General features: G+C 43.7%; 2 protein-coding genes across 2 annotated transcripts; one reads left to right on the forward strand and one right to left on the reverse strand.

Annotated features, from left to right (window-relative positions):
* Nucleotides 1–1356: 1356 nt before the first annotated feature.
* On the reverse strand, nt 1357–26352 carry LOC118948227 (toll-like receptor 13). Its single transcript, XM_036973275.1, has 2 exons — nt 26250–26352; nt 1357–4912 (listed from the first exon to the last, which is right to left on the reverse strand). Exon 2 carries the CDS (start codon nt 4806–4808, stop codon nt 1914–1916), a length of 2895 nt encoding a protein of 964 aa, XP_036829170.1. The 5' UTR covers nt 4809–4912; nt 26250–26352; the 3' UTR covers nt 1357–1913.
* LOC110496442 (toll-like receptor 13) lies at nt 20711–25569 on the forward strand. The gene has a single exon (XM_021572355.2). It carries the CDS (start codon nt 21124–21126, stop codon nt 24016–24018), a length of 2895 nt encoding a protein of 964 aa, XP_021428030.2. The 5' UTR covers nt 20711–21123; the 3' UTR covers nt 24019–25569.
* Nucleotides 26353–27814: the final 1462 nt, after the last annotated feature.

The raw sequence follows: 27814 nt of genomic DNA on the forward strand, positions 1-27814 counted from the left end.
AAAACTATGTTACCTCCAATATTGCGCAGAAATGACCTAATTGTCCAGAAAGGGGTACACCTCCCCAAGCCCATGAGTGAACCATATACAGTTAGTTATACAACTAGATACTACATTTAGTTAAACAACTAGATACTACATTTAGTTAAACAACTAGCAACACATTTAGTTAAACAACTAGCAACTACATTTAGTTAAACAACTAGCAACTACATTTAGTTAAACAACTAGCAACTACATTTAGTTAAACAACTAGCAACACATTGAGTTAAACAACTAGCAACTACATTTAGTTAAACAACTAGCAACTACAATTAGTTAAACAACTAGCAACACATTGAGTTAAACAACTAGCCACTACATTTAGGTAAACAACTAACAACTACATTTAGTTAAACAACTAACAACTACATTTAGTTAAACAACTAACAACTACATTTAGTTAAACAACTAGCAACTACATTTAGTTAAACAACTAGCAACTGCATTTAGTTAAACAACTAGCAACTACATTTAGTTAAACAACTAGCAACACATTGAGTTAAACAACTAGCCACTACATTTAGTTAAACAACTAGCAACTACATTTAGTTAAACAACTAGCAACACATTTAGTTAAACAACTAGCAACTACATTTAGTTAAACAACTAACAACTACATTTAGTTAAACAACTAGCAACACATTTAGTTAAACAACTAGCAACTACATTTAGTTATACAACTAGCAACTACATTTAGTTAAACAACTAGATACTACATTTAGTTAAACAACTAGCAACTACATTTAGTTAAACAACTAGCAACTACATTTAGTTAAACAACTAGCAACTACATTTAGTTAAACAACTAGCAACTACATTCAGTTAAACAACTAGCAACTACATTCAGTTAAACAACTAGCCACTACATTTAGTTAAACAACTAGATACTACATTTAGTTAAACAACTAGCAACTACATTTAGTTAAACAACTAGATACTACATTTAGTTAAACAACTAGCAACTGCATTTAGTTAAACAACTAGATACTACATTTAGTTAAACAACTAGCAACTACATTTAGTTATACAACTAGCAACTACATTTAGTTAAACAACTAGCAACTACATTTAGTTAAACAACTAACAACTACATTTAGTTAAACAACTAGCAACTGCATTTAGTTAAACAACTAGATACTACATTTAGTTAAACAACTAACAACTGCATTTAGTTAAACAACTAGCAACTACATTTAGTTAAACAACTAACAACTACATTTAGTTAAACAACTAGCAACACATTTAGTTAAACAACTAACAACTACATTTAGTTAAACAACTAGCAACTACATTGAGTTAAACAACTAGCAACTACATTTAGTTAAACAACTGAAAAGGACATTTCAGTACAAAGCTCTTTGATCAATATTGAAATAAAGTAACTGCTTTGCGGTCATTCACATATTATCATTAATTACTGCTTCATGGTCATTCATTCATGTATTTCATTGTATGTGTTTCATTCATTCATGTATTGTCGTTCACACCCTTTTTCAGTGACTCTTGGCAAGAAATATACAGGCAAAGACATGTGTTAGCGATTAGGTGATAAAAAAAGTACAAAAAGGATATGATAAAATTTGTGGAAGTAAAAAAATGTCATTTAAATACCATTATTTTATGAAATGTAAAAAGGGTTATTTTTAAGTAATTTAACTATGATTATTTCTATGTAATTTAAATAGGAATACATATACATATTAGTTGAAGATTAATCAGAAAAAGTACAGAGCATTTAAAATGACTTCATTAGAATTGTCTAAACACATCACAAATTCTGGAAGACATTTTGTACAGAGGAATTTTAACGACAAATTCAATACCTCAACATATGTGTCAACATTGCGTCTTCATAAGCACAAGGTTCAACATCAACCTCTGATCTCAAGCTCAGTCTGAGGTTTCAGTTTAGCCCACAGTCTGTCCCAGAATGCCTGGTGCTGAAGGGGGTCCTGGGGCCAGTCCAGATAAGTCCTGGTTTTCAGCAGGCGAGCCAGCCTGTGGTGGGCAGACAGACGGCGAGGGGGGATCTTCTCAAGGAAGACCAGGAGGAGGATGTCCCTTTGTTCCACCTGCAGCCTGTAGGTGGCCAGCTTCATCTCCAGAGAGCACCAGTTACTGCGTAGGTAGTGGCGGCTGACTAGGCAGAGGGTGTGGCGGCTCCGGTAGAGGCTGTCTGTGATGTTCTCCACAATGTCCTTCCCCAGCTGGAAGTCCCTGCTGTGCAGACAGAGGCGCAGGAAAGGAGGACCCCTCTGCTCCAGATTAGGTAGCAGCTCCTCCACCACCCAGCGCTCGTCCTTCCCGCTATAGGAGACAAACGCATCGTAGTGGTAGCGCCCCCTGGTGTTGGATCGCATGGCTTCTAACAGCCAGCCAAGGGTGATGTGGTAGAGGGGGAGGAGGTAGGGGCCGGCCAGAATATGGACCAACACCAATAGCATGAAGAACAGGACTCCCAGGCCAGTCGCAACAAAGAGCACAAAGCCAACCTCTGTTGTGCAGTTGGCTTCTGTGTACTTGACAAAATTAGGTGTGTCTATTCCATTGTCCGACAAGCATATCAAGTCCTCCAAAGCATACATACCGGTTTTAGCATACGGACCAAGCATGATCACTTCAACCTGCCTGCACCCCTTTGCCCATGTTATGAGCCAAGCATTGTCACAACTGCAAAACATCTGTAAATTATCAAATGTCAAAAGCTTAAGGCTAGAGAGAGGTTCAGTAAAGCTGTAGAATACATTATAAATGTTCTCTATATGCAAATACAACGTTTTCAAAGATTTCAAGTCTTTAGTTAAACTCCCCTCTAAAGAGTAAATCCTGCAGTTGTCAAGTTCCAGAACCTCCAGTTTGGTCAAGTTGTGAAAAATGATGTCGGCAGAACGCTGTATTAAAAGATCCACCTGTCGTAGAGTCAGTTTCCTCAGGTGAATCAGCTGATTAATTGATGTTAAATCAACCCTTTTAGCTGAAAGCTTCGATCTGTAGTCAAATGTCTCCACAGACGTGAAGTACTTTCCCATGAATTCAGATCCACAAAGGAATTCTTCAGCATCAGCATGAAGATGGGTTACAGACTGAAAGAAAGGTCTGTCACAGTCCTGAAATGACACCGTCTGGCCTTTGAGCTGGAGACTCAGGTTCTGTTTAGATGTGATGTTACTGCCGATAGTCAACTGCATTGGCCTCATAGCTGAACTAATGTACAGATGAGTCAGCTGACTCAGAATTCCACCAAATATAAGTGTCAGATTCAGCTTGATCACAGGTTCTGTTAGTGGGTTGTGCACTTGCCCGAGAAACACTTGTCTAAGAGACATGAGGTGTGTGAAAGACATTGCCTCAATGTTGTGAATAAGTGGATTGTTCCTGAGGTCTAACCATGTCAAACTATGTAAACCATAAAATGTGTTTGCATTTATCTGTGTTATCTTATTCCTTGTCATGTCTAAGGACTCCAGATTTGTCAATCCCAGGAAAGCAAAGTCTTCAATGTTTGAAATTAAATTATATTTTATATCCAGATACAGGAGCTTAACAAGACAGATAAATTGTTTAGCAAAAAGCATTTGATTTTTCAACCCTAAAGTGAGATTTGTTAACCATGTTATTGGTTGTTTTTGGAAGGAGCAAATATCAAGTCTGTTGTCTTCCAGGCCGACTATGTTTAATTGACTAAGGTTTTTGAGACTGGAAATAAAATGCCAATCCAAATGGGTAGTAGGATGGAAAGACAAAGGTACACTTAAATACATATATTCTAGCCCAGTGCACAATTCAACACTGGACATAGAGAGGCTGCTTGTATTGAAATTGTTTACATATATTTTCTTGATTGAAAACAAAAACACTACATTACAGATACTTTCAATATCAATGACATTGATCCCAGAGCAACTGAAGTCCTGGATTTGTTTAATCCCAGACAGGGGAAGGTCCAGTAGGACTTCCTGGCTGAAAACCCCTTTTAACCTTGTGAGGTTCTGGAGCCAAGCCAGTGAACCTTCCTCTATATGTGTTATTTCACCAAATGATAAGTCAATCCTCGCTAGATTTATAAAAACAGGTGTCATGCTTTCATTGGTGTTTAAGACGGAGCAGTTTGAAATGATTAACGATTGTATGTTTGGTGCGTCTACATATAACCTAACAAGTGACTTAATATTGATAATTCTGCATGCTATCTCTGACAAATCCTCTAAATAGGGTTCCCTAATGATGAGACTTTGTAACAGAGGAATGCCATGGAAAACATCCGGGGCCATTGCTGACAGTCTATAACTCCAAAGAGTCAAATGACTCAGCTTGACGAGATCTCTGAATGTATGGGGCCCAATATGACATTCACAGCAATCATAGTCCATTCCCCAATTACTTAAGTACATATGTTGCAGATTTGGAAGGTGACTGTTCCCAGATAGAAGGATTTGAGTAAAACAGCCCTTAATGCACAGGTACTCCAGATCCTGAAACTGAGAGAAAAAGCCCAGAGACATGGATCTATTTTCACCATGTGTCATAAATATGCAGAGGGTATTGATATTAGGGGGAAGTCCAAGTAGATCCTCCTCGATGGCTGTGACATCTTGACAGGCAGCAGTGTAACGTTCTGCATGATGAGGTAGTTGGCTGCAGATCCAGGTGGGAAAGTGTTCCAAGTCTTCACTACTGTCATAAATCTGGCATTTAGGATGCATCCATCCACTAGAACTCTGAATCCACAGGAACAGGACGGCAGGGTGGGAAAACATAGATCTCATCTCTTCCAACGTCAGTCAAATCTACTGAGATAATTGTCAGAATAGTTTGGTTCCGGTGGATCTCTGTAGGACGTTGGTTTGATACAGTAAAACCCTTATGAACGCTGTAAACAGTATGGAGTCTCTGGTCTTCTTGTTGTTTGTCAGATGGGTTCCTCCTTGGTAACTAACAGCAGTTCATACCTTTTGGTTGTTCCAGTGTTCTTCCCTTTCACCCTGCAGTTGAGTTGAATCTCAAGGTAACAGGAGTAAATATTTAATGGTTAATTTGGTTCCAAAAGTAAAGTAACAATAAAATGTTCCACAGACAATGAAGAAATGGATGCAGAGCTGCAACGTGTTCTCTGACCGCCACAGTTGATGTCTGAATGTGTCCGAGGAGCAGCATGCTGTTTGTAAAGCACAGTCACACAGTATGTTAAACAGCTTGTGAAAGTCTATTTTTACATGTTTTTTCATGTCTCTCTTTCAGTTCCTGAAAATAAACTTACAGTCAATAAAAATACAATTGACAGGAAGGACCTGTTTGGACATGATAGATTACAGAAGAACGTTGAGTCTCACTAAAACATCAACAGATTGTAATGAAATATGAATTACAGTACAGTACTTCATTTTAGTATTACTTTACTGAATTATCTTTTACATGTACAACTCTTTAATGTATTTGTTCTGTTGACATTATTAATTATTATTAGTTGTATAATGACATTATTACTCTGGGGCTGTAGTCCTCTTCAGAGCCCTGTGACATGCCTCTATAATGACATTATTACTCTGGGGCTGTAGTCCTCTTCAGAGCCCTGTGACATGCCTCTATAATGACATTATTACTCTGGGGCTGTAGTCCTCTTCAGAGCCCTGTGACATGCCTCTATAATGACATTATTACTCTGGGGCTGTAGTCCTCTTCAGAGCCCTGTGACATGCCTCTATAATGACATTATTACTCTGGGGCTGTAGTCCTCTTCAGAGCCCTGTGACATGCCTCTATAATGACATTATTACTCTGGGACTGTAGCCCTCTTCAGAGCCCTGTGACATGCCTCTATAATGACATTATTACTCTGGGGCTGAAGTCCTCTTCAGAGCCCTGTGACATGCCTCTATAATGACATTATTACTCTGGGGCTGTAGTCCTCTTCAGAGCCCTGTGACATGCCTCTATAATGACATTATTACTCTGGGGCTGTAGCCCTCTTCAGAGCCCTGTGACATGCCTCTATAATGACATTATTACTCTGGGGCTGTAGTCCTCTTCAGAGCCCTGTGACATGCCTCTATAATGACATTATTACTCTGGGGCTGTAGTCCTCTTCAGAGCCCTGTGACATGCCTCTATAATGACATTATTACTCTGGGGCTGTAGTCCTCTTCAGAGCCCTGTGACATGCCTCTATAATGACATTATTACTCTGGGACTGTAGCCCTCTTCAGAGCCCTGTGACATTCCTCTATAATGACATTATTACTCTGTGGGCTGTAGTCCCCTTCAGAGCCCTGTGACATGCCTCTATAATGACATTATTACTCTGGGGCTGTAGTCCTCTTCAGAGCCCTGTGACATGCCTCTATAATGACATTATTACTCTGGGGCTGTAGTCCTCTTCAGAGCCCTGTGACATGCCTCTATAATGACATTATTACTCTGGGGCTGAAGTCCTCTTCAGAGCCCTGTGACATGCCTCTATAATGACATTATTACTCTGGGGCTGAAGTCCTCTTCAGAGCCCTGTGACATGCCTCTATAATGACATTATTACTATGGGGCTGTAGTCCTCTTCAGAGCCCTGTGACATGCCTCTATAATGACATTATTACTCTGGGGCTGTAGTCCTCTTCAGAGCCCTGTGACATGCCTCTATAATGACATTATTACTCTGGGGCTGTAGTCCTCTTCAGAGCCCTGTGACATGCCTCTATAATGACATTATTACTCTGGGACTGTAGCCCTCTTCAGAGCCCTGTGACATGCCTCTATAATGACATTATTACTCTGTGGGCTGTAGTCCCCTTCAGAGCCCTGTGACATGCCTCTATAATGACATTATTACTCTGGGGCTGTAGTCCTCTTCAGAGCCCTGTGACATGCCTCTATAATGACATTATTACTCTGGGGCTGTAGTCCTCTTCAGAGCCCTGTGACATGCCTCTATAATGACATTATTACTCTGGGGCTGAAGTCCTCTTCAGAGCCCTGTGACATGCCTCTATAATGACATTATTACTCTGGGGCTGAAGTCCTCTTCAGAGCCCTGTGACATGCCTCTATAATGACATTATTACTATGGGGCTGTAGTCCTCTTCAGAGCCCTGTGACATGCCTCTATAATGACATTATTACTCTGGGGCTGAAGTCCTCTGCAGAGCCCTGTGACATGCCTCTATAATGACATTATTACTCTGGGGCTGAAGTCCTCTTCAGAGCCCTGTGACATGCCTCTATAATGACATTATTACTCTGGGGCTGTAGTCCTCTTCAGAGCCCTGTGACATGCCTCTATAATGACATTATTACTCTGGGGCTGTAGTCCTCTTCAGAGCCCTGTGACATGCCTCTATAATGACATTATTACTCTGGGGCTGTAGTCCTCTTCAGAGCCCTGTGACATGCCTCTATAATTACATTATTACTCTGGGGCTGAAGTCCTCTTCAGAGCCCTGTGACATGCCTCTATAATGACATTATTACTCTGGGGCTGAAGTCCTCTTCAGAGCCCTGTGACATGCCTCTATAATGACATTATTACTATGGGGCTGTAGTCCTCTTCAGAGCCCTGTGACAAGCCTCTATAATGACATTATTACTCTGGGGCTGAAGTCCTCTTCAGAGCCCTGTGACATGCCTCTATAATGACATTATTACTCTGGGGCTGAAGTCCTCTTCAGAGCCCTGTGACATGCCTCTATAATGACATTATTACTCTGGGGCTGTAGTCCTCTTCAGAGTCCTGTGACATGCCTCTATAATGACATTATTACTCTGGGACTGTAGTCTTCTTCAGAGCCCTGTGACATGCCTCTATAATGACATTATTACTCTGGGGCTGTAGTCCTCTTCAGAGCCCTGTGACATGCCTCTATAATGACATTATTACTCTGGGGCTGTAGTCCTCTTCAGAGCCCCGTGACATGCCTCTATAATGACATTATTACTCTGGGGCTGTAGTCCTCTTCAGAGCCCCGTGACATGCCTCTATAATGACATTATTACTCTGGGGCTGAAGTCCTCTTCAGAGCCCCGTGACATGCCTCTATAATGACATTATTACTCTGGGGCTGTAGTCCTCTTCAGAGCCCTGTGACATGCCTCTATAATGACATTATTACTATGGGGCTGTAGTCCTCTTCAGAGCCCTGTGACATGCCTCTATAATGACATTATTACTCTGGGGCTGTAGTCCTCTTCAGAGCCCTGTGACATGCCTCTATAATGACATTATTACTCTGGGGCTGTAGTCCTCTTCAGAGCCCTGTGACATGCCTCTATAATGACATTATTACTCTGGGGCTGTAGTCCTCTTCAGAGCCCTGTGACATGCCTCTATAATGACATTATTACTCTGGGGCTGTAGTCCTCTTCCGAGCCCTGTGACATGCCTCTATAATGACATTATTACTCTGGGGCTGTAGTCCTCTTCAGAGCCCTGTGACATGCCTCTATAATGACATTATTACTCTGGGGCTGAAGTCCTCTTCAGAGCCCTGTGACATGCCTCTATAATGACATTATTACTCTGGGGCTGTAGTCCTCTTCAGAGCCCTGTGACATGCCTCTATAATGACATTATTACTCTGGGGCTGTAGTCCTCTTCAGAGCCCTGTGACATGCCTCTATAATGACATTATTACTCTGGGGCTGTAGTCCTCTTCAGAGCCCTGTGACATGCCTCTATAATGACATTATTACTCTGGGGCTGTAGTCCTCTTCAGAGCCCTGTGACATGCCTCTATAATGACATTATTACTCTGGGGCTGTAGTCCTCTTCAGAGCCCTGTGACATGCCTCTATAATGACATTATTACTCTGGGGCTGAAGTCCTCTTCAGAGCCCTGTGACATGCCTCTATAATGACATTATTACTCTGGGGCTGTAGTCCTCTTCAGAGCCCTGTGACATGCCTCTATAATGACATTATTACTCTGGGGCTGAAGTCCTCTTCAGAGCCCTGTGACATGCCTCTATAATGACATTATTACTCTGGGGCTGTAGTCCTCTTCAGAGCCCTGTGACATGCCTCTATAATGACATTATTACTCTGGGGCTGTAGTCCTCTTCAGAGCCCTGTGACATATCTCTATAATGACATTATTACTCTATGGGCTGTAGTCCTCTTCAGAGCCCTGTGACATATCTCTATAATGACATTATTACTCTGGGGCTGTAGTCCTCTTCAGAGCCCTGTGACATGCCTCTATAATGACATTATTACTCTGGGGCTGTAGTCCTCTTCAGAGCCCTATGACATGCCTCTATAATGACATTATTACTCTGGGCCTGTAGTCCTCTTCAGAGCCCTGTGACATGCCTCTATAATGACATTATTACTCTGGGGCTGTAGTCCTCTTCAGAGCCCTGTGACATGCCTCTATAATGACATTATTACTCTGGGGCTGTAGTCCTCTTCAGAGCCCTGTGACATGCCTCTATAATGACATTATTACTCTATGGGCTGTAGTCCTCTTCAGAGCCCTGTGACATGCCTCTATAATGACATTATTACTCTGGGGCTGTAGTCCTCTTCAGAGCCCTGTGACATGCCTCTATAATGACATTATTACTCTGGGGCTGTAGTCCTCTTCAGAGCCCTGTGACATGCCTCTATAATGACATTATTACTCTGGGGCTGTAGTCCTCTTCAGAGTCCTGTGACATGTCTCTATAATGACATTATTACTCTGGGGCTGAAGTCCTCTTCAGAGCCCTGTGACATGCCTCTATAATGACATTATTACTCTGGGGCTGAAGTCCTCTTCAGAGCCCTGTGACATGCCTCTATAATGACATTATTACTCTGGGGCTGAAGTCCTCTTCAGAGCCCTGTGACATGCCTCTATAATGACATTATTACTCTGGGGCTGTAGTCCTCTTCAGAGCCCTGTGACATGCCTCTATAATGACATTATTACTCTGGGGCTGAAGTCCTCTTCAGAGCCCTGTGACATGCCTCTATAATGACATTATTACTCTGGGGCTGAAGTCCTCTTCAGAGCCCTGTGACATGCCTCTATAATGACATTATTACTCTGGGGCTGAAGTCCTCTTCAGAGCCCTGTGACATGCCTCTATAATGACATTATTACTCTGGGGCTGTAGTCCTCTTCAGAGCCCTGTGACATGCCTCTATGATGTCACCATTATCTGGGGCTGTAGTCCTCTTCAGAGCCCTGTGACATGCCTCTATAATGACATTATTACTCTGGGACTGTAGTCCTCTTCAGAGCCCTGTGACATGCCTCTATAATGACATTATTACTCTGGGGCTGAAGTCCTCTTCAGAGCCCTGTGACATGCCTCTATAATGACATTATTACTCTGGGGCTGAAGTCCTCTTCGGAGCCCTGTGACATGCCTCTATAATGACATTATTACTCTGGGGCTGTAGTCCTCTTCAGAGCCCTGTGACATGCCTCTATAATGACATTATTACTCTGGGGCTGAAGTCCTCTTCAGAGCCCTGTGACATGCCTCTATAATGACATTATTACTCTGGGGCTGTAGTCCTCTTCAGAGCCCTGTGACATGCCTCTATAATGACATTATTACTCTGGGGCTGTAGTCCTCTTCAGAGTCCTGTGACATGCCTCTATAATGACATTATTACTCTGGGGCTGAAGTCCTCTTCAGAGCCCTGTGACATGCCTCTATAATGACATTATTACTCTGGGGCTGAAGTCCTCTTCAGAGCCCTGTGACATGCCTCTATAATGACATTATTACTCTGGAGCTGAAGTCCTCTTCAGAGCCCTGTGACATGCCTCTATAATGACATTATTACTCTGGGGCTGTAGTCCTCTTCAGAGCCCTGTGACATGCCTCAATAATGACATTATTACTCTGGGGCTGCATGCTTTGTTCCACTCTTGTTAGATATCCTACTGTACTCACTATCCTACTATACTCCTCCTACTGTATCAAATACATGTGTAATGAACCATATACAGGCAACACTCAAGCAACACATTTATTTCAACAACTAGCAACAAATGTTGTTCAAAATCTAGCAACACATTTAGTTAAACAACTAGCAAATACATTTATTTAAACAACTAGCAACATATTTAGAGGTCTTGCTCACACTGGCTACCGAGAGCGTTATCACAGTCATCCAAAACAGCTGGTGCTCTTGTGGATGCTTCAGTGCTGCTTTCCACGATGCATTTAACTCATCTGGTAGGCTCACTGGGCAGCTCGCATCTGGCTTTCCCTTTGTAGTCCGTAATAGTTTTCAAGCCCTGCCACATCCGACGAGCATCTTTTCTTGTTTGATGGTTCGGCTGAGGGCATAGCAAGATTTCTTAAAGGCGTCCGGATTAGTGTCCCGCTCCTTGAAAGCAGCAGCTCTAGCCTTTAGCTCGGTGCGGATGTTGCCTGTAATCCATGGTTTCTGGTTTGGATATGTACGTGCGGTCACTGTGGGGACGTCATTGTCGATGCACTTATTGATGAAGCCGATGACTGAGGTGGTATACTTTTCAATGTCATTGGATGAATCCTGTAACATGTTCCAGTTTTTGCTAGCAAAACAGCCCTGAAGCGTAGCATCCGCGTCATCTGACCACTTCCGTATTGAGCGAGTCACTGGTGCTTCCTGCTTTAGTTTTTGCTTGTATGCAGGAATCAGGAGGATAGACTTATTGTCATATATGCCAAATGGAGGGCTGGGGAGAGCTTAGTACGCATCTCTGTGTGTGGAGTAAAAGTGGTCTTGAATTGATTTCCTCTTGTTGCACATTTGACATGCTGGTAAAGATTTGGTAAAACTGATTTAAGTTTGCCTGCATTAATGTCCCCTGCCACTAGGAGCGCCGCTCCTGGGTGAGCATTTTCTTGTTTGCTTTTGGCCTTATAGAGTTGGTTGAGTGCAGTCTTAGTGCCACCATTGGTCTGTGGTGGTAAATAGACGGCTATAAACAATATAGATGAGAACTATCTTGGTAGATAGTGTAGTCTACAGCTTACTTTAAGGTACTCTACCTCAGGCGGGCAATAGCTCGAGACTTCCTTCGATATCGTGCAACGCCACCTGTTATTTGCAAAAAGACATAGTCTTCCGCCCCATGTCTTACCAGACGCCGCTGTTCTCGAGACTTCTTTAATATTAGACATCGCGCACCAGCTGTTGTCACACCCTGGCCATAAAGAGGTTTTTATTAGCCCCTCTCTAATTCTCTCTTTCTCTCAGAGGACCTGAGCCCTAGGACCATGCCTCAGGATTACCTGGCATGATGACTCCTTGCTGTCCCAAATTAACCTGGCCGTGCTGCTGCTCCAGTTTCAACTGTTCTGCCTGTGTCTATGGAACCCTAACCTGTTCACCTGATGTACTACCCTGTCACGGACCTGGTGTTTTCGACTATCTCTCTACCGCACCTGCTGTCTCTAAATCTGAATGATCGGCTATGAGAAACCAACTGACATTTACTCCTGAGGTGCTGACCTGTTGCACCCTCTAACAACCACTGTGATTATTATTATTATTATTTGACCCTGCTGGTCATCTATGAACGCTTGAACATCTTGGACATGCACTGTTATAATCTCCACCCGGCACAGCCAGAAGAGGACTGGCCACCACTTAGAGCCTGGTTCCTCTCTAGGTTTCTTCCTATGTTCCTGCCTTTCTTGGGAGTTTTTCCTAGCCACCGTGCTTCTACATCTGCGTTGCTTGCTGTTTCTGGTTTTATGCTAGGTTTCTGTACAGCACTTTGTGACATCGGCTGATGTAAAATGGACTTTATAAATACATACATTTGATTGATTGATTGAAGACAGCCTTCAACACTGCAGACACTATGGATACCTGGTGATGCCATTCGGTCTGACCAATGCTCCTGCTGTGTTGCAGGCCTTGGTTAATGATGTTCTCCATGACATGTTGAACTGGTTTGTGTTCGGCTTTTCCCGCTCAGCTCAAGAACACGTTTTCCACGTCCGACAGGTCCTCCAGCATCTCATGAAGAACCAGCTTTTTGTCAAACCTGAAAAATGTGATTCCCATCACTCTACCATCTCCTTCCTTGGATATGTGAAAGCTGCTGGGACTGTGCAGATGGATCCAGGAGAGGTAAGAGCACCCACCTCTTCCAATGTCCCGTTCACATTAAACACCTCTCCACCAACCCTCCCATATTGATCCAACCGGATCCGTCCCGTCAGCTCGTGGTGGAGGTAGACGCCTCGGATGAGAGAGTGCTGGCCGTCCTGTCCCAGCATTCTGCCCTGGGCCTTAAGCTACATCCATGCGCATTCCTCTCCAATCGTCTTTACGCCACAGAGGGGAATTATGATGTGTGGAATCGAGAACTGCATGCGGTGAAGATGGCATTGGAGGAGAGGAGACACTGGTTAGAGGGGGCGGAATGTCCGTTCATAGTGTGGACGGACCACAAGAACCTGGAATATTTTCGCATCACCAAGGGTCTCAACTCCAGGCAAGCTCAGTGGGCCGGTTCAAATTCACCATCTCCTGGACACACTTTCATGCCTCTAGCCCCACATCTACACCCTCGGACCCAGAGACCATTCCTCCTACCTCAGATGCTGCCCGCTCCACGGTCCTGGTATGGGCTCGTTCCTCCAGGCTTGCCTGTCACCCTGGTTCCCGTCAGACCCTGGCCTTTGTGCGACAACCCTTTTGGTGTCACACCGTGGTCCCTGACGTCTCCGTGTTCGTCGCCGCCTTCAGTGCTCAGAACAAGACTGATCCCCAGCCTGCCTGCAGTTCTGAACCTTACGGACTCTGCCCTGGATTACTGACCTCTGCCCGCCCTTGACCTGTCGTTTGCCTGCCCCCTGTTTTTGTAATAACCTTTTATTATTCTTAACTGTCTTCATCTGGGTCTTATCCTCAGGTCTGATAACTACAGTCCCAGAGTAATAATGTCATTCTAGAAGCATGGGCTCTGAAGAGGACAACAGCCCCAGAGTAATAATGTCATTATAGAGGCATGTCACAGGGCTCTGAAGAGAACTACAGCCCCAGAGTTATAATGTCATTATAGAGCCTTGGTCTCTGATGAGGACTACAGCCCACGAGTAATAATGTCATTATAGAGGCATGTCACAGGGCTCTGAGGAGGACTACAGCCCCAGAGTAATAATGCCATTATAGAGGCATATCACAGGGCTTTGGAGAGGACTTCAGCCCCAGAGTAATACAACTAATAATAATTAAAATGTTAAAATTATAATTAATAATGTCAACAGCACAAATACATTAACGAGTATACCTGACCATAGTTATTGTGTGTTTTCCTTATTTTAGTGTTGGTCAGGACGTGAGCTGGGTGGGCATTCTATGTTGTGTGTCTAGTTTGTCCGTTTCTATGTATGGCCTGATATGGTTCTCAATCAGAGGCAGGTGTTAGTCATTGTCTCTGATTGGGAACCATATTTAGGTAGCCTGTTTTGTGTTGGGTTTTGTTAGTGGTTGTTTCCTGTCTTTGTGTTCTCTGCACCAGATAGGACTGTTTTCGGGTTTTGCCACGTTTATTGTTTTGTAGTGTGTTCATGTTTTGAGTTTTCTCTTATTAAAAAACCATGGACACTTACCACGCTGCACATTGGTCCTCTGATCCTTCTCGCCTCTCCTCTTCAGACGAAGAGGAGGAGGAAAACCCTTACAGAACCACCCACCACAACAGGACCAAGCAGAAGAAGCAGTGGTAACGGGCAGCAGCAACAGCGGCCGAAGACACAAGACTCCTGGACATGGGAGGTTATACTTGACGGGAGAGGACCCTGGGCAAAGCCAGGGGAGTGTCGCCGTCCCAAGGTGCAGCAGGAGAAGCAGCAGCAGCAGGAGAAGCAGCAGCAGCAGGAGAAACAGCAGCAGCAGCAGGAGAAGCAGCAGCAGCAGGAGAAACAGCAGCAGCAGCAAAAGCAGCAGCAGAAGAAGCAACAGAAGCAGCAGAGGAAGCGGCAGCAGCAGCAACAGCAGAAGCAGTAGAAATGTCAGGATTCCTGGACATGGGATGATGTGTTGGATGGCAAGGGTTGCTACACATGGGAGGAGATCCAGGCTGGTAGGGATTGCCTACCATGGGAACAGGTGGAGGCATTGAGGAAAGCAGAGGCAGCCGGAGAGAGGATCCATCGATACGAGGGAACGAGACTGGCAAGGAAGCCCCTAGAGGCAGCCCCAAAAATGTATTGGGGGCCGGCACTTGGAGCTGTCGGTGAAGCTGAGGGCTGAGTCTGAGAGGGTCGAGGAGTTATTGGACAGAATGGAGGAGAGTGAACGGATGGGAGATGAGGAGACACTCGAGGAGGTGTTAATAGAATTGGGGGAGAGTGAAGAGAGAGAGCAGTTGATTTGGCGTAGTATGCAAGGTATTCGCCCTGAGGTGCGTGTCCCCAGCCCGGTACCACCAGTGCCGGCACCCCGCACCAGGCTGTCTCTCCGTCCCATCAATACAGGTGCTCCCGCCTGTCCGGCGCTACCAGAGTTTCAGCCCCTCAGTCGAGAGGCGCCAGAGGCCCTCAGTCGAGAGGTGCCAGAGCCCCTCAGTCCAGAGGCGCCAGAGCTCCTCTGTCCAGCGCAGTCAGAGCTTTCCTCCTCACCAGCGCTGCCGGAGTCTCCCGTCTGTCCAGAGCTGCTAGAGTCTCCCGTCTGTCCAGAGCTGCTAGAGTCTCCCGTCTGTCCAGAGCTGCTAGAGTCTCCCGCCTGTCAGCCAGGATCTGCCAGAGCCGCCATTCAGCCAGGATCTGCCAGAGCCGCCATTCAGCCAGGATTTGCCAGAGCCGCCATTCAGCCAGTATCTGCCAGAGCCGCCATTCATCCAGGATCTGCCAGAGCCGCCATTCAGCCAGGATCTGCCAGAGCCGTCAGTCAGCCAGAAGCTGCCAGAGCCATCAACCAGCCAGAGCTACCTCTCAGGCCTGAGCTACCCCTCGGTCCTGAGCTACCCCTCGGTCCTGAGCTACCCTTCAGTCCTGAGCTACCTCAGTCCCGAGCTGCCCCTCAGTCCGGAGCTGCCCCTCAGTCCAGTGGGGCCCTTTGTTAGGGTTCCTAGGCCAATGTTGGCGGCGAGGGTCGCCACTCAAAGGACGCTAAGGAGGTGGACTAAGACAATGATGGAGTGGGGTCCACGTCCAGCGCCAGAGCCGCCTCCGCGGACAGATGCCCACCCAGACCCTCCCCTATAGATTTAGGTGGGGGGGGGGGGATTCTGTCACGTTCCATCATTGACTCAGTGGGTTTTGTCCAACACGTCTCTGGACCCACTCACTGTCACAGTCATACGCTGGACCTAGTTTTGTCCCATGGAATAAATGTTGTGGATCTTAATGTTTTTCCTCATAATCCTGGACTATCGGACCACCATTTTATTACGTTTGCAATTGCAACAAACAATCTGCTCAGACCCCAACCAAGGAACATTAAAAGTCGTGCTATAAATTCACAGACAACACAAAGATTCCTTGATGTCCTTCCAGATTCCCTCTGTCTACCCAAGGACGCCAGAGGACAAAAATCAGTTAACCACCTAACTGAGGAACTCAATTTAACCTTGCGCAATACCCTAGATGCAGTTGCACCCCTAAAAACTAAAAACATTTCTCAAAAGAAACTAGCTCCCTGGTACACAGAAAATACCCAAGCCCTGAAGCAAGCTTCCAGAAAATTGGAACGGAAATGGCTCCACACCAAACTGGAAGTCTTCCGACTAGCTTGGAAAGACAGTACCGTGCAGTACAGAAGAGCCCTTACTGCTGCTCGATTATCCTATTTTTCTAACTTAATTGAGGAAAATAAGAACAATCCCAAATTCCTTTTTGATAGTGTCGCAAAGCAAACTAAAAATCAGCATTCCCCAAGAGAGGATGGCTTTCACTTTAGCAGTGATAAATTCATGAACTTCTTTGAGGAAAAGATCATGATTATTAGAAAGCAAATTACGAACTCCTCTTTAAATCTGCGTATTCCTTCAAAGCTCAGTTGTCCTGAGTCTGCACAACTCTGCCAGGACCTAGGATCAAGAGAGACGCTCAAGTGTTTTAGTACTATATCTCTTGACACAATGATGAAAATAATCATGGCCTCTAAACCTTCAAGCTGCGTACTGGACCCTATTCCAACTAAACTACTGAAAGAGCTGCTTCCTGTGCTTGACTCTCCTATGTTGAACATAATAAACGGCTCTCTATCCACCGGATGTGTACCAAACTCACTAAAAGTGGCAGTAATAAAGCCTCTCTTGAAAAAGCCAAACCTTGACCCAGAAAATATAAAAAACTATCGGCCTATATCGAATCTTCCATTCCTCTCAAAAATTTTCGAAAAGGCTGTTGCGCAGCAACTCACTGCCTTCCTGAAGACAAACAATGTATACGAAATGCTTCAGTCTGGTTTTAGACCCCATCATAGCACTGAGACTGCACTTGTGAAGGTGGTAAATTACCTTTTAATGGCATCACACCGAGGCTCTGCATCTGTCCTCGTGCTCCTAGACCTTAGTGCTGCTTTTGATACCATCGATCACCACATTCTTTTGGAGAGATTGGAAACCCAAATTGGTCTACATGGACAAGTTCTGGCCTGTCACGAATCCCGTTTCCTGAGTCTCTGTTTTTTGCCTATGTTCTGTCCTGGAGTGTTTTTTTCCGGCGTCCTGGAACGCACCCTGTCTGGTTGCCGGGCAATGTAGCCAGTTGGGGTTTCTGATTACCCGCACCTGTATCCCATCAGCTATCTGCACACCTGGTCCTGATCATCATCTCTCCTCTTCATAAGCCCGGACCTGACATCCATTCCCTGCCGGATCGTTAGCCATGAACAGTATGTTGTGCCAGAGTATCAGCCTCAAGTTGGATAGAATTTGTTTTGTTGTTTGTTACGTATTGCTTGCCTTGAACTTACCTCCGTTTGTCCTGTCTTCAGTTACTCACCCGGATCATTTACCCCATTCCCGCCTGGTCGTTTGAGGATTCCGCTTCCCCATTGGATCCACCTATTTACTCCCATCAACTCACCAACGCTACCCGCTACGCCACCTGGATATATCTACCCATTCACATTCACTTGTAAATAAATTCTCACCTTCTTCCTACTCTCCTTGTCCTGGTCTGCTTCTGAGTTCGATTTTGAAGAAACGTGACATGGCCTGGTTTAGATCTTATCTGTCGGAAAGATATCAGTTTGTCTCTGTGAATGGTTTGTCCTCTGACAAATATACTGTAAATTCCGGTGTTCCTCAAGGTTCCGTTTTAGGACCACTATTGTTTTCACTATATATTTTACCTCTTGGGGATGTCATTCGAAAACATAATGTTAACTTTCACTGCTATGCGGATGACACACAGCTGTACATTTCAATGAAACATGGTGAAGCCCCAAAATTGCCCTCGCTAGAAGCATGTGTTTCAGACATAAGGAAGTGGATGGCTGCAAACTTTCTACTTTAAACTCGGACAAAACAGAGATGCTTGTTCTAGGTCCCAAGAAACAGAGATCTTCTGTTGAATCTGACAATTAATCTTAATGGTTGTACAGTCGTCTCAAATATATATATATAGAACATATCAAGACCATTTCAAGGACAGCCTTTTTCCATCTACGTAACATTGCAAAAATCAGAAACTTTCTGTTCAAAAATTATGCAGAAAAATGAATCCATGCTTTTGTCACTTCTAGGTTCGACTACTGCAATGCTCTACTTTCCGGCTACCCGGATAAAGCACTTAATAAACTTCAGTTAGTGCTAACCACGGCTGCTAGAATCCTGACTAGAACCAAAAAATGTGATCATATTACTCCAGTGCTAGCCTCCCTACACTGGCTTCCTGTCAAGGCAAGGGCTGACCTACAGAGCATTACATGGGCTTGCTCCTACCTATCTCTCTGATTTGGTCCTGCCGTACATACCTACACGTACGCTACGGTCACAAGACGCAGACCTCCTAATTGTCCCTAGAATTTCTAAGCAAACAGCTGGAGGCAGGGCTTTCTCCTATAGAGCTCCATTTTTATGGAATGGTCTGCCTACCCATGTAAGAGACGCAAACTCGGTCTCAACCTTTAAGTCTTTACTGAAGACTCATCTCTTCAGTGGGTCATATGATTGAGTGTAGTCTGGCCCAGGAGTGGGAAGGTGAACGGAAAGGCTCTGGAGCAACGAACCGCCCTTGCTGTCTCTGCCTGGCCGGTTCCCCTCTTTCCACTGGGATTCTCTGCCTCTAACCCTATTACAGGGGCTGAGTCACTGGCTTACTGGGGCTCTTTCATACCGACCCTGGGAGGGCTGCGTCACTTGAGTGGGTTGAGTCACTGATGTGATCTTCCTGTCTGGGTTGGCGCCCCCCCCCCCCTTGAGTTGTGCCGTGGCGGAGATCTTTGTGGGCTATACTCAGCCTTGTCTCAGGATGCTAAGTTGGTGGTTGAAGATATCCCTCTAGTGGTGTGGGGGCTGTGCTTTGGCAAAGTGGGTGGGGTTATATCCTTCCTGTTTGGCCCTGTCCGGGGGTGTCCTCGGATGGGGCCACAGTGTCTCCTGACCCCTCCTGTCTCAGCCTCCAGTTTTTATGCTGCAGTAGTTTATGTGTCGGGGGGCTAGGGTCAGTTTGTTATATCTGGAGTACTTCTCCTGTCCTATTCGGTGTCCTGTGTGAATTTAAGTGTGCTCTCTCTAATTCTCTCTTTCTCTCTCTCTCTCGGAGGACCTGAGCCCTAGGACCATGCCTCAGGACTACCTGACATGATGACTCCTTGCTGTCCCCAGTCCACCTGGCCGTGCTGCTGCTCCAGTTTCAACTGTTCTGCCTTATTATTATTGGACCATGCTGGTCATTTATGAACATTTGAACATTCTGTTATAATCTCCACCCGGCACAGCCAGAAGAGGACTGGCCAGCCCACATAGCCTGGTTCCTCTCTAGGTTTCTTCCTAGGTTTTGGCCTTTCTAGGGAGTTTTTCCTAGCCACCGTGCTTCTACACCTGCATTGCTTGCTGTTGGGGTTTTTTAGGCTGGGTTTCTGTACAGCACTTTGAGATATCAGCTGATGTACGAAGGGCTATATAAATACATTTGATTTGATTTGATTTGACCATTGTTCTTGTGTGTTTTCCTTGTTTTAGTGTTGGTCAAGACGTGAGCTGGGTGGGCATTCTATGTTGTGTGTCTAGTTTGTCAGTTTCTATGTTTGGCCTGATATGGTTCTCAATCAGAGGCAGGTGTTAGTCATTGTCTCTGATTGGGAACCATATTTAGGTAGCCTGTTTTGTGTTGGGTTTTGTTGGTGGTTGTTTCCTGTCTTTGTGTTCTCTGCACCAGATAGGACTGTTTTCGGGTTCTGCCACGTTTATTGTTTTGTAGTGTGTTTATGTTTTGAGTTCTCTTATTAAAAAACCATGGACACTTACGACGCTGAGCATTGGTCCTTCTCGCCTCTCCTCTACAGATGAAGAGGACGAGGAAAACCCTTACAATACCCACCTCCTCATTTGATATTTATATTTACATGTACAAGAGAATTCAATAAAGTAATTCTAAAATGAAGTACTGTACTGTAATTCATATTTCATTACAATCTGCTGATGTTTTAGTGAGACTCAACGTTCTTCTGTAATCTATCATGTCCAAACAGGTCCTTCATGTTAATTGTATTTTTATTGACTGTAAGTTTCTTTTCAGGAACTGAAAGAGAGACATGAAAAAACAGGTAAAAATAGACTTTCACAAGCTGTTTAACATACTGTGTGACTGTGCTGTACAAACAGGATGCTGCTCCTCGGACACATTCAGACATCAACAGTGTTGCAGCTCTGCATTCATTTCTTCATTGTCTGTGGAACATTTGATTGTTTCTTTACTTTTGGAACCAAACTAACCATTAAATATTTACTCCGGTTACCTTGAGATACAACTCAACTGCAGGGTGAAAGGGAAGAACACTGGAACAACCAAAAGGTATGAACTGCTGTTAGTTACCAAGGAGGAACCCATCTGACAAACAACAAGAAGACCAGAGACTCCATACTGTTTACAGCGTTCATAAGGGTTTTACTGTATCAAACCAACGTCCTACAGAGATCCACCGGAACCAAACTATTCTGACAATTATCTCAGTAGATTTGACTGACGTTGGAAGAGATGAGATCTATGTTTTCCCACCCTGCCGTCCTGTTCCTGTGGATTCAGAGTTCTAGTGGATGGATGCATCCTAAATGCCAGATTTATGACAGTAGTGAAGACTTGGAACACATTCCCACCTGGATCTGCAGCCACATACCTCATCATGCAGAACGTTACACTGCTGCCTGTCAAGATGTCACAGCCATCGAGGAGGATCTACTTGGACTTCCCCCTAATATCAATACCCTCTGCATATATATGACACATGGTGAAAATAGATCCATGTCTCTGGGCTTTTTCTCTCGGTTTCAGGATCTGGAGTACCTGTACATTGATGGCTGTTTTACTCAAATCCTTCCAACTGCAAATAGTCACCTTCCAAATCTGCAACATATGTACTTAGGTAAATGGGAAATGGACTCCGATTGCTGTGATTGTCATATTGGGCCCCATACATTCAGAGATCTCGTCAAGCTGAGTCATTTGACTCTTTGGAGTTATAGACTACCAGCAATGTCCCCGGATGTTTTCCATGGCATTCCTCTGTTACAAAGTCTCATCATTAGGGAACCCTGTTTAGAGGATTTGTCAGAGATAGCATGCAGAATTATGAATATTAAATCACTTGTTAGGTTATATGTAGACGCAGCAAACATACGATCGTTAAACATTTCAAACTGCTCTGTCTTAAACACCAATGAAAGCATGACACCTGTTTTTATAAATCTAGCAAGTGTTGCGTTATCATTTGATGAAATAACACATATAGATGAAGGTTCACTGGCTTGGCTCCAGAACCTCACAAGATTAACAGGGGATTTCAGCCAGAAAGTCCTACTGGACCTTCCCCTGTCTGGGATAAAACAAATCCAGGTCCTCAGTTGCTATGGGATCAATGTCATTGATATTGAAAGTATCTGTAATGTAGTGTTTTTGCTTTCAATCAAGAAATTATTTGTAAACAATGCCAATACAAGCAGCCTCTCAATGTCCAGTATTGAATTGTGCACTGGGCTAGAATATATGTATTTAAGTGTACCTTTGTCTTTCCATCCTACTACCCATTTGGATTGGCATTTTATTTCCAGTCTCAAAAACCTTAATCAATTAAACATAGTCGGCCTGGAAGACAACAGACTTGATATTTGCTCCTTCCAAAAACAACCAATAACATGGCTAACAAATCTCACTTTCGGGTTGAAAAATCAAATGCTTTTTGCTAAAGAATTTATCTGTCTTGTTAAGCTGCAGTATCTGGATATTAAACATAATTTAATTTCAAACATTGAAGACTTTGCTTTCCTGGGATTGACAAATCTGGAGTCCTTAGACATTACAAGTAACAAGATAACACAGATAAATGCAAACACATTTTATGGTTTACATAGTTTGACATGGTTAGACCTCAGGAACAATCCACTTATTCACAACATTGAGGCAATGTCTTTCGCACACCTCATGTCTCTTAGACAAGTGTTTCTCGGGCAAGTGCACAATCCACTAACAGAACCTGTGATCAATCTGAATTTGACACTTATATTTGGTGGAATTCTGAGTCAACTGACTCGTCTGTACATTAGTTCAGCTATGAGGCCAATGCAGTTGACTATCGGCAGTAACATCACATCTAAACAGAACCTGAGTCTCCAGCTCAAAGGCCAGACGGTGTCATTTCAGGACTGTGACAGACCTTTCTTTCAGTCTGTAACCCATCTTCATGCTGATGCTGAAGAATTCCTTTGTGGATCTGAATTCATGGGAAAGTACTTCACGTCTGTGGAGACATTTGACTACAGATCGAAGCTTTCAGCTAAAAGGGTTGATTTAACATCAATTAATCAGCTGATTCACCTGAGGAAACTGACTCTACGACAGGTGGATCTTTTAATACAGCGTTCTGCCGACATCATTTTTCACAACTTGACCAAACTGGAGGTTCTGGAACTTGACAACTGCAGGATTTACTCTTTGGAGGGGAGTTTAACTAAAGACTTGAAATCTTTGAAAAGAGTGTATTTGCATATAGAGAACATTTATAATGTATTCTATAGCTTTACTGAACCTCTCTCTAGCCTTAAGCTTTTGACATTTGATAATTTACAGATGTTTTGCAGTTGTGACAATGCTTGGCTCATTACATGGGCAAAGGGGTGCAGGCAGGTTGAAGTGATCATGCTTGGTTCGTATTCTAAAACCGGTATGTATGCTTTGGAGGACTTGATATGCTTGTCGGACAATGGAATAGACACACCTTATTTTGTCAGGTACACAGAAGCCAACTGCACAACAGAGGTTGGCTTTGTGCTCTTTGTTGCGACTGGCCTGGGAGTCCTGTTCTTCATGCTGGTGGTGTTGGTCCATAACCTGGCCGGCCCCTACCTCCTCCCCCTCTACCACATAACCCTTGGCTGGCTATTAGAAGCCATGCGATCCAACACCAGGGGGCGCTACCACTATGATGCGTTTGTCTCCTACAGCGGGAAGGACGAGCGCTGGGTGGAGGAGGAGCTGCTTCCCAATCTGGAGCAGAGGGGTCCTCCTTTCCTGCGCCTCTGTCTGCACAGCAGGGACTTCCAGCTGGGGAAGGACATTGTGGAGAACATCACAGACAGCCTCTACCGGAGCCGCCACACCCTCTGTCTAGTCAGCCGCCACTACCTACACAGTAACTGGTGCTCTCTGGAGATGAAGCTGGCCACCTACAGGCTGCAGCTGGAGCAAAGGGACATCCTCCTCCTGGTCTTCCTTGAGAAGATCCCCCCTCGCCGGCTTTCTGCCCACCACAGGCTGGCTCGCCTGCTGAAAACCAGGACTTATCTGGACTGGCCCCAAGACCCCCATCAGCACCAGGCATTCTGGGACAGACTGTGGGCTAAACTGAAACCTCCGACTGAGCATGAGATCAGAGGTTGATGTAGAACCCTGTGGACTGAAGCATGAGATCAGAGGTTGATGCAGAATCTTGTGGACCTAAATGTGACATCAGAGGTTGATGTTGAACCTTGTGGACTGAAGCATGAGATCAGAGGTTGATGTAGAACCTTGGGTATAGAAATTTGACTTCAGAGGTTGATGTAGTACTGTGTAGACTGAATTGTGTCTTCAGAGGTTGATGTAGGACCTTGTGGACTGAAATGTGACATGAGAAGATGATGTTTAACCTTGTGGACTGACATGTGACATCATAAGTTGATGTAGAACCTTGTGGACTGAAATGTGACATGCAATGTTGACACATATGTTGAGCTGTTGAATTTGTTGTTGAAAGTCCTCCGTACAAAATGTCTACCACTGTTTGAAATGTGTTTTGTCAATTCCTTTTAAATGCTCTGTCTGGAGTTTACTTTTTGTGATTAATCTGAAATTACTTTTGCTCATAAAAAAGCCCCAAAAAAACGTTAATTCCCAAAATTTTATCAGATCCTATTTGTGTTGTTAGTTGTTTAACTAAAATACAGTAGCTAGATGTTTAACTCAATGTGTTGAAGTTTTTTTAACTAAATCTAATTGTGAGTTGTTTAGCTAAATCATGTTGCTATGTGTTTAAATAAATGTGTTGCTATTTGTTCAACTAATTGTAGTTGCTAGTTGTTAACTAAATGTTGTTTTTAGTTGTTTAACTAAAGGTAGCTAGTTGTTTAACATTTTGTAGATGCTAGTTGTTTAACTAAATCTAGCTGCTAGTTGTTTAACTAAATGTAGTTGCTAGTTGTTTAACTAAATGTAGTTGCTAGTTGTTTAACTAAATGTGTTGCTAGTTGTTTAACTAAATGTAGTTGCTAGTTGTTTAACTAAATGTGTTGCTAGTTGTTTAACTAAATGTAGTTGCTATTTCTTTAACCAATTGTAGTTTCTATTTGTTTACCTAAATGTAGTTGCTAGTTTTTTAACTGAACGTGTTGCTAGTTGTTTAACTTAATGTGTTGCTAGTTTTTTAACTGAATGGGTTGCTAGTTGTTTAACTAAATGTGTTGCTAGGTGTTTACCTAAATGTAGTTGCTATTTCTTTAACCAATTGTAGTTTCTATTTGTTTACCTAAATGTAGTTGCTAGTTTTTTAACTGAATGTGTTGCTAGTTGTTTAACTTAATGTGTTGCTAGTTTTTTAACTGAATGGGTTGCTAGTTGTTTAACTAAATGTGTTGCTAGGTGTTTACCTAAATGTAGTTGCTATTTCTTTAACCAATTGTAGTTTCTATTTGTTTACCTAAATGTAGTTGCTAGTTGTTTAACTAAATGTGTTGCTAGTTGTTTAACTAACGGTGTTGCTTGACTGTAGCCTGTATATGGTTCATGGCACATATATTTGATACATTTCCCCTTTCTGGACAATGAAGTAATTTCTGCGCAATATTGGAGGTAACATAGTTTTGTTGTGTTATTTCATTATTGTTCGTGCTCTTGACCAAGGCATACAGCTGAAACGTTGTAAACTGTCTTGTGTTTCTGTTTTTAAATAAAGAGCATCCCTGCATTAGAATAACTCATTGTATTGTTCTATTCTAGAATGCCTCCATATTCTCTATTCTATAAGTTCTTAGATCTGACACATGCAGAACAGATAACAGTCTCTAACTGAGCCCAGCTTTCAGCAGCTTGTCCAGGCTATCAATGCTCTGACTACAGTAGACCACAGAGTAAGCCTGATATGTCTGGTTAACCTCCATTATCATGGTGTATGATGGAGACTCCAGCCATATCAGTTCTAGTCACAGATAAGCATCATCCCTCCAGCTAAAGGTCAGGTCTTCCCCGGTGGTAACCTTGCCTGAGACCTGAAGAATTATTCTACTAGAGTCCTAGGCTTGAGTTCTGTTTTAATTTAATCTTTATTTTACCAGGTAAATTGACAGAGAACACATCTTCATTTACATCAACAACCAGGGGAATAGTTACAGGGGAGAGGAGGGATGAGCCAATGCTGGGGAGAGTTAGATGGTCATGATGGTATGAGGTCCAGATTAGAAATTTAGCCAGGACATCGGGGTTAAAACCTCTACTCGTATGATAAGTACCCCTGTACACTGTCTAGGTACCTGTACCCCTGTACACTGTCTAGGTACCTGTACCTCCGCACACTGACTCAGTACATGTACCCCTGGACACTGACTCAGTACATGTACCCCTGGACACTGAATCAGTACCTGTAAACAGTATGGAGTCTCTGGTCTTCTTGTTGTTTGTCAGATGGGTTCCTCCTTGGTAACTAACAGCAGTTCATACCTTTTGGTTGTTCCAATGTTCTTCTCTTTCACCCTGCAGTTGAGTTGTATCTCAAGGTAACAGGAGTAAATATTTAATGGTTAGTTTGGTTCCAAAAGTAAAGTAACAATAAAATGTTCCATGGTCATTGAAGAAATGGATGCAGAGCTAAAGAAAACATTTACCAGGTAGACTTTTAAAAAAAAGTAATAATTAAAAGTAACACAATTAGAATATCAATAATGAGGTTATATACAGGGGCACCGGTACCGAGTCAGTGTGCTGGGGTACAGGTACTGAGTCAGTGTGCAGGGGTACAGGTACTGAGTTAGTGTGCGGGGGTACAGGTACTGAGTCAGTGTGCAGGGGGTACAGGTACTGAGTCAGTGTGCAGGGGTATAGGTACTGATTCAGTGTGCAGGGGTACAGGTACTGAGTTAGTGTGCGGGGGTACAGGTACTGAGTCAGTGTGCGGGGGTACAGGTACTGAGTCAGTGTGCAGGGGTATAGGTACTGAGTCAGTGTGTGTGGGTACAGGTACTGAGTCAGTGTGCAGGGGTACAGGTATTGAGTCAGTGTGCAGGGGTATAGGTAATGAGTCAGTGTGCAGGGGTACAGGTACTGAGTCAGTGTGCAGGGGTAGTGGTACTGAGTCAGTTTTCAGGGTTACAGGTTAGTTGAGGTTATTTGTACATGCAGGACTTATCATACGAGTAGAGGTGTTAACCCCGATGTCCTGGCTATATTTCTAATCTGGACCTCATACCGTCATGACCATCTAACTCTCCCCAGCATTGGCTCATCCCTCCTCTCCCCTGTAACTATTCCCCTGGTTGTTGATGTAAATGAAGATGTGTTCTCTGTCAAAATACCTGGTAAAATAAAGATTAAATTAAAACAGAACTCAAGCCTAGGACTCTAGTAGAATAATTCTTCAGGTCTCAGTCGAGGTTACCACCGGGGAAGACCTGACCTTCAGCTGGAGGGATGATGCTTATCTGTGACTAGAACTGATAAGGCTGGAGTCTCCATCATACACCATGATAATGGAGGTTAACCAGACATATCAGGCTTACTCTGTGGTCTACTGTAGTCAGAGCATTGATAGCCTGGGCAAGCTGCTGAAAGCTGGCCTCAGTTAGAGACTGTTATCTGTTCTGCATGTGTCAGATCTAAGAACTTATAGAATAGAGAATATGGAGGCATTCTAGAATAGAACAATACAATGAGTTATTCTAATGCAGGGATGCTCTTTATTTAAAAACAGAAAACAGAAGACAGTTTCCAACATTTCGGCTGTATGTCTTTATCAAAAGCATAAACAGTAATGAAATAATTCAATAAAACTATGTTACCTCCAATATTGCGCAGAAATTACTTCATTGTCCAGAAAGGGGTACACCTCCCCACACCCATGAGTTAAGAAATGTATCAAATATATGAGCCATGAACCATATACAGGCTACACTCAAGCAACACCGTTAGTTAAACAACTAGCAACTACATT

Source organism: Oncorhynchus mykiss, unplaced genomic scaffold (genome assembly GCF_013265735.2).
Source record: "Oncorhynchus mykiss isolate Arlee unplaced genomic scaffold, USDA_OmykA_1.1 un_scaffold_227, whole genome shotgun sequence".
NCBI classification, from domain to species: Eukaryota; Metazoa; Chordata; class Actinopteri; order Salmoniformes; family Salmonidae; genus Oncorhynchus; species Oncorhynchus mykiss.